Below are 6,830 nucleotides of genomic sequence, written 5' to 3'. Positions count from 1 at the left end.
GAACTGGGGTTACCGGTGCTGCAAGACAGGAACCCCAACCACTGTACCACAGCACTGCCAATCACGTTTATATCTGTAATATTAATACTAAATTGATAAACATGAGAGACTCTGGTTTCACCGAGGAAAAATAATTGATAATTGTATAATCAAAAGCAGAGAAGTGTTTCAATGTAGGCTGGTTAACCTTCGTCTTTGAGAGTTCATTTTTTTCATGCAATGTTTTATTAATCAGTCAAATGAATCTCATTAAATTTAAAAGTTTCAAATCTGCATCAAATCCCAAAACAGCATCAGTTTAGAGTGAAAACCCACAGTACTGATTTTAATTTAAACTTTTCGCCCGTGTTTTGAACAGCTCCTGCAGAAAAATGGTGCCAGATTGGGGTAAATTACATTTACACAAGTCACCGCCAGGTCCCCTTGAACTTATTACAGGAATAAACATCTTTCACAGGAGAGGGTTAAAATTTTTAATCACCGAGCAGTCATTTTCTATTACATTTTTGTGCATGGTGAACTTGGATGTAAAATTCCAGTCAACACATCTCACAAGTTAGTAATTTTGTCGTTGTCCATTGTTGGGTTACAGAGATCCCCAGATGCTGAAGTTCTAAATCAAACAAAACACAAAGTTAGAAAAAAAAATAAATGGACGGGAAAAGACTACAGAGAGTTGTGAACTTAGCCAGTGCCATCACAGATATCAGACTTCACTCTGATGAGGACATTGACAAGAGGTAGTGTCTTAAGAGAACAGCCTCTATCCTCCAGGACCCCCACCATCCAGGCCATCCTCTCTTCTCACTGCTACCATCAGGAAGGAGGTCCAGGAACCTGAAGACGAACACCCAACGGCACAAAAACAGCTTCCTCCTCTCCGCCATCAGATTTCTGAATGGACCACAGGCATGACCTCACTTTTTCTCTTTTTTTGCACAATTTTTTAAATGTAATTTACAGCAACTTTGCACCTGTGTAATAGTGCCTCAAAACAACTAATTTTGTGACACATCACAATGATAAATTCAGATTCTGATGGCATTTTTCTATCCAAACATTATGTTTTCTGAATGGTTGTTCGATTGGGACTTTCTTAGCAGGCCCTCCTCTCAATGCACGGAGAGGTGGGGGCAGTTGAGAGGAAAACAGTTTATTATTTTTCCTTACAACTGACAAGTGAGACAAAACGAGATTGGACCTAAACGCCAATGTTCCACTAAGCAAAGAAACATTTTTCTTTTCATTTTGTGGTAAATAAAGAAGAACAATGGATTTTCCAAACGTAATCTCAAAATCACTGAACACAAAAATATAACGTGAAGATTTTTACAAGATGTGACTAACCTTTCTTCGATGTTTAACTTGGTACTTGATTCATCATTTCCCCTGCCCCTGTAAAGTTCAACAAGTAAATGAAATATAGTAATCCTTCTCATTCATTAGAAATCATGGAATAAAACCGATCTCAACATTGCCGATGCATCCTCACAGATGGCCAACTGTTTTAACACAGGGACAGAGTCTAAATTAACTGAAGACCAAATAGTTGGAGAACTCGGCATCTATGGAGGCAAAAGCGTAAGTCTCCGAAGATCCTGTTTGACCTACTGAATTCTTCACGATTACATTTTTAGTTCCAGATTCCAGCATCTGCTTTCCCTGGCTCAGAGTCATTCAGGACTAAGATGGGGAAACTTTTCTTCCTGCAAGAATTGTCCAAGTTCCTCCAGTAACTTGTTTTGTTTGGAATTCTCTAACCTGAAAGCTTGAGGTGGCTCAGACATTGGATCAATTCAACACAGAGTTAGACAGGATTCTGGACATTAGGGGAAATAAGGGATTTGGGAATAATGCATATAATGATGGCAGAATGGGCTCAAATGGCAAAGTGGCCTCTTTGTTCTAATGTTCTCATGCCCTCAATACAGTGTTAAATGTATCACAAAAGGTCATGGAGAACTGCATTTTTTCAAAAAGTCTCAAAGAATGTCCTGAATCACTTTGTGGCATGGAGTGTCTACTTTGGGACTCTATTTAGACTGGTGTTGAGAGTGTAAGCAGTATAATCTACTCCCTCAGAGGCTGAATGACTGCATCGAGGGATTCTGTGCTGGGACTGTTGGCCTGGGAGAAGCTATTTTGCCAATGGATATGTAGGAATTTACAGAAACAGTATTGGGATGGTGTCTCCCCAGTGCATTCACTCAGAGATTTACAGGTAGGCAGGTTTACTGTAAACCCCAGGAAGGGACAAAGATACAGATCTAAACATTCTTCCCAGAGTTAAAGACCGCACCATGCACCAGAGGTGAGGGTGAGTTTTATAATCGATAACCACCTTCGTTCTGAGAAAGAATGCAAGGGCATATTAGCTGCACCATTTAAACAATTGCCTCCCCTCCTACCTCGCTTCTCAAGATCTTGCTGATCCTTTGACCTTGGAAAATGCAATATTTATTTCTAAATCAATGCTCTAGGGTGCTTACTTACTTTGCACAAAGGACTCTGTTCATGATCAATCCAGCAAAGACAATGAAAAGGAATACAGTGACAGCAGCGAACGCGGTCATCCAAGGCTGCCAATATAAGGAAGAGCTTGCCTTTGCTCCACCTTCAAATAAAACAAAGTTAAACAATAGTTTGATTTTTCTATTAATGAAAACCACTTCAATAAATGTTCAATGTCAGCCTTTCACTGAGTACATTTTGAAACAGTCTTTTACTTACAGAATTTATAGTTTTAACTTATTATTAAATAATATAGAAAGCAAGTAACACGTGGATCTCATTCATATGTCTCACATTGATGGGCTGTCTGATTTACTTGTCATCTTTGCAGCATCTCAGGAACACATTTAATGCTGTCAACCCATTGCACTGATCATTTCCATGAGGAATCAAGAAATCCCTGGGAGAGGGTCTACTGGCCCTTTCCCAGACCAGTGCCCATCCCCTCCCCTCTCCCATGGAATGCAAAATTGTAGGTCTTGATGCGCAACATGACCGCAACACTGCGAATGCACTCCCCTCTTCCCGTGGTGACATCTTCTAATTGTTAGCGCCAAAATATCCAGTGCCAATTTGTGGGCGGCAAAATGTCCAGTGCCAAAATGTGGGCTCCAAAATGTCCTAGACCTGCTCCCCTGTACCCTTTCCCAAACCAGTACCCCTCCCCTGAGGTCACTGTACCTTTTCCCAAACCAGTACACCTTCCCTGCACCCTTTTCCCAAACCAGTACACCTCCCCTGAGGTCTCTGCATCCTTTTCAAATCAGGATACCTCTGCTGAGGTTCAACTTCAAGTTCCACATCACATTATCAAACCAAAGCTTTATCCAATTCGAACAGAGAACACAGGAACCGTTCTCTGCCGGTTTAGACATCTGTCTAAATGCCTCTCCAACATGTCTGCTTTCATCACATCTCCTCTCAGCCCATCCCAGTAACCTATCACACTCTATATAAAAAATGTATAAATCTCTCTTAAACCTATGCCCTCTAGTATACAACACTTCCACCCTGGGAAAAGATTCTATCTACCCTATCTATACTTCTCAAGATTACATCTAGTCTTCCTTTAGCCTCCAATTGTCCAAGTATATCTGATCTGCCCTTATATCTAATACTCCAATCCAGCCAGCCTCCTGATAAACCTCTTCTGCACCCTCGACAAAGCCTCCACGTCCTTCCTGGAATGCAGCGACCAAAACTTTACACATGTGGTCTAACCAAAGTTTTAACCACCTGCTCTCCGTCACACCTTGACTTTTATACTCAATGCCCCTACTGACAAAGACACACATACTGAATTCCTTCTTTATCATCTATCTACTTTCAGCGAGCTATGGACTTTCACCCCAAGATCTCTCTGTACATCAGTGAATCTAGGGGGCTTCCATTCACTATATACTTTGCCCTTCCATTTGCCCTCCAAAAAAAAACACCACCTCACACCCATCTGGATTGTTTCACCCACCAATTCTCCATTCATATCTCCAGCTGACATATATTCTGTTAAATCCTTTGACAACCTACTTCATTATACACAACTTCACCAATCTTGTTGTCTGCAAACTGACTTATCTGCATTTCTGTCCAAATCATTTTCATACACACACACACACATATATATATATATATATATAAGATATATATATATATGATATATATATGATATATAAGATATATATCATATATATGATATATATATATGATATATAAGATATATATATATATATATATATAAGATATATATATATATATATATATATATAAGATATACATATATATATATATATATATATATATCTTGGCGCCTCACAGTTTGGCGGGCAGCAACCTCCTTTGAAGAAGACCGCAGAGCCCACCTCACCGACAAAAGGCAAAGGAGGAAAAACCCAACACCCAACCCCAACCAACCAATTTTCCCCTGCAACCGCTGCAATCGTGTCTGCCTGTCCCGCATCGGACGTCAGCCACCAATGAGCCTGCAGCTGACGTGGACTTTTTACCCCCTCCATAAATCTTCGTCCGCGAAGCCAAGCCAAAGAAGAAGATATATATATATATATATAAATAAAACAAAAAGCAGATGTTTCAGCACTGAGTCTTGGTATACCTCTGGTCTCAGACCTCCAGCTGGTGACACAGCTCTCCAGCACTGCCTAAGGCCAAACCAATTTTGAATCCAATCTATCAAGTCACTGTCAATCCCAAGCGACTTAATCTTCAAGATTTGGTACAATGAGGAACCTTGTCAAATTACTTACTCAGAGCAGCATGGTTGGCATAGCAGTTAACGCAACATCTTTACAGTGGCAGCGATCGGCACCAGGGTTCAAATCCCGTGCTGTCTGTAAGGAGTTTATACGTTCTCCTTGTATCTGCATGAATTTTCCCCGGGGCCTTCAGTGAATTGGATGTAAATTGGGCGGCACGAGCTCATAGGCTGAAATGGCCTGTTACCGTGCTGTATGTCTAAATTTTTTTTAAATAATTTAAAGGGCAGGTAGATAACATCCACTTCATCAACCATCTTTGTTACCTCCTCAAATAACCTGACCAAGTTCATAAGACATAACTGGTTTCACGCAATGCCATGCTGACTATCCCTTATAAGCCCATATATTTCCAAATACGTTAATCCTATCTGTAAGAATCCTCCCCAAGAGCTCCCCTACCACCAATATATGGCTCACCAGCCTCTTTATTCTTAGATTAACCCTGTGGGTCTTTGTAAACACTGGATACTCTGGTCCACTGGATCTCACAGATGTAGCAAACTTTCACTATGGAGACACAAGATACCATATATCCTGGAGTCTGGAGCAAAAAACAAGCCTCCAGCGTTCACTATGTTTGTATTAAGGGCTTCTTCAATGAAAGCTAATATTCCAATTGAACCAGTTCAATTAATGTTTGCCTCTGCCCCAAGGGAGATAAATACAGGAGAAGTTAAACTCAAAGGTTAGAGGCTTGGGCGTACGTTTCAGTCACAGATATCACATAAATCTAACTTAAGTTTATGAAAAATTAAAATAAAGCACCTTGCAATGGGTTGGATTGCTGAAACACTAGCTTTCACTCTAAAAGTGAATGGGCAAAGTTAAAATGTTCTGACAATTTAATATTTAAAATCCTTTCATTGAACACTTTCTCCTTGTAAGCAAAGTTACAACTCAGATTTCTCAGGCGAACAGAGTAACAGTAAAACAGACTTACCATCCTGTGCTCTCACTGCACTGATTGAAAGCAGAGCAACGAGGGTTCGGCAGGCCCAAGTCATTTTCACTAGGTGCGGCTAAAATGGCCTTGAACAATGAGCACATTTGACAAGAAGATTCGGATCTATAGTGCAAGCAAGGGTCAAAGTACTGCGTTCTGAAGGTAACTTGATCCTATAAAACTAGCAAACGCTCACACCGAGGAATATCAGATCATTTCAAACAAGCTTTGCATTTTGAAAATTGCTCGGGCACTTTAATGAAAACACATTAAAAACTTTTAAGATTTAACATAATAAATTGTTATTGCCTGGTGCACTTGCAAGTAAACAATAAAAGAATGGACTTTGAAATGTTTCTATGCCAGAACAGGCTGTTGAATTTTCTTTTAAGAGAGTCGTGCTCACCCACGTTTACGCTCAGATTGGTAAATGAAGATCCGCTTTAATGCCGAAACTCCTGGTAAGCAAAATCATAGGAATGACTGCTCAAACATACAAATTACGCGCTGAGAGCTCCCAGCAAATACTTTTTTTTTTTTGCATTCTCGACACTCCTAATTTCAAACAGACTGCATCAGCTTCAATACTGAACAAAGTTGGGGTATAATACAGGCAACGGAAGCAAACCATTTTTTTTGTGATTTCCCTTTCAAGAAGGGTTTCGATCGCAAAGATCCAAGAGACAAAATACGACTCTCTTATCCTGATCCATAACTAGCCCACATTTATAAATCAGTCTAATTTTTGTTCCAATATCAATGGACTGAAAATCAGTCATGTTCTATAAAGTCACGTTTATATCATTTGATTGCACAAATACAACCTGACAAAACCGCATTCTCAGGTCCTCGGTGCAAAACATGCAGTCACACAACCAGACATAACACACATATTGTGACAGATTATTTTGTGTGTGTTTTTTTTTTAGGTCTGTCTTTGGGAGATAAATTGGGGCAGGTTTTTTAGTGTAGGTCACATACAAACACTTCAAAACAGATCTCATATCTGTTGAGCTCTGCTCAAGCTGGACAGGGCAACTCCTAGGGGCATTTGCAAAAACTTTGGGGAGTGTCCAAGAGATTTCACTAAAGGATTGTTGTTT

The 6,830-nt window shown here is 40.0% G+C and overlaps 1 protein-coding gene across 1 annotated transcript; it reads right to left on the bottom strand.

Moving 5' to 3' along the window:
- Window positions 1–318: 318 nt before the first annotated feature.
- Window positions 319–5,797, bottom strand: smim24 (small integral membrane protein 24). The gene is made up of 4 exons (XM_069922985.1): window positions 5,725–5,797; window positions 2,494–2,614; window positions 1,348–1,395; window positions 319–613 (listed from the first exon to the last, which is right to left on the bottom strand). Exons 1-4 carry the CDS (start codon window positions 5,786–5,788, stop codon window positions 550–552), a joined length of 297 nt encoding a protein of 98 aa, XP_069779086.1. The 5' UTR covers window positions 5,789–5,797; the 3' UTR covers window positions 319–549.
- Between the last annotated feature and the right edge of the window lie 1,033 nt (window positions 5,798–6,830).

This window comes from Narcine bancroftii, chromosome 3, assembly GCF_036971445.1.
Source record: "Narcine bancroftii isolate sNarBan1 chromosome 3, sNarBan1.hap1, whole genome shotgun sequence".
In the NCBI taxonomy this organism is placed as follows: domain Eukaryota; kingdom Metazoa; phylum Chordata; class Chondrichthyes; order Torpediniformes; family Narcinidae; genus Narcine; species Narcine bancroftii.
Note: the sequence above shows the minus strand (reverse complement) of the source record. Positions and strands in the feature narration are given on the sequence as shown.

What these genes read in the sequence shown, in the direction of transcription:
- smim24 (XM_069922985.1), bottom strand. Translation starts at nt 5,788, where the DNA reads ATGACTTGGGCCTGCCGAACCCTCGTTGCTCTGCTTTCAATCAGTGCA. An exon ending in TGCAGTGAGAGCACAGGATG is followed by an intron (nt 2,615 to 5,724) that starts GTAAGTCTGTTT and finishes TTTTATTTGAAG; the next exon opens with GTGGAGCAAAGGCAAGCTCT. An exon ending in AACAGAGTCCTTTGTGCAAA is followed by an intron (nt 1,396 to 2,493) that starts GTAAGTAAGCAC and finishes TGAACTTTACAG; the next exon opens with GGGCAGGGGAAATGATGAAT.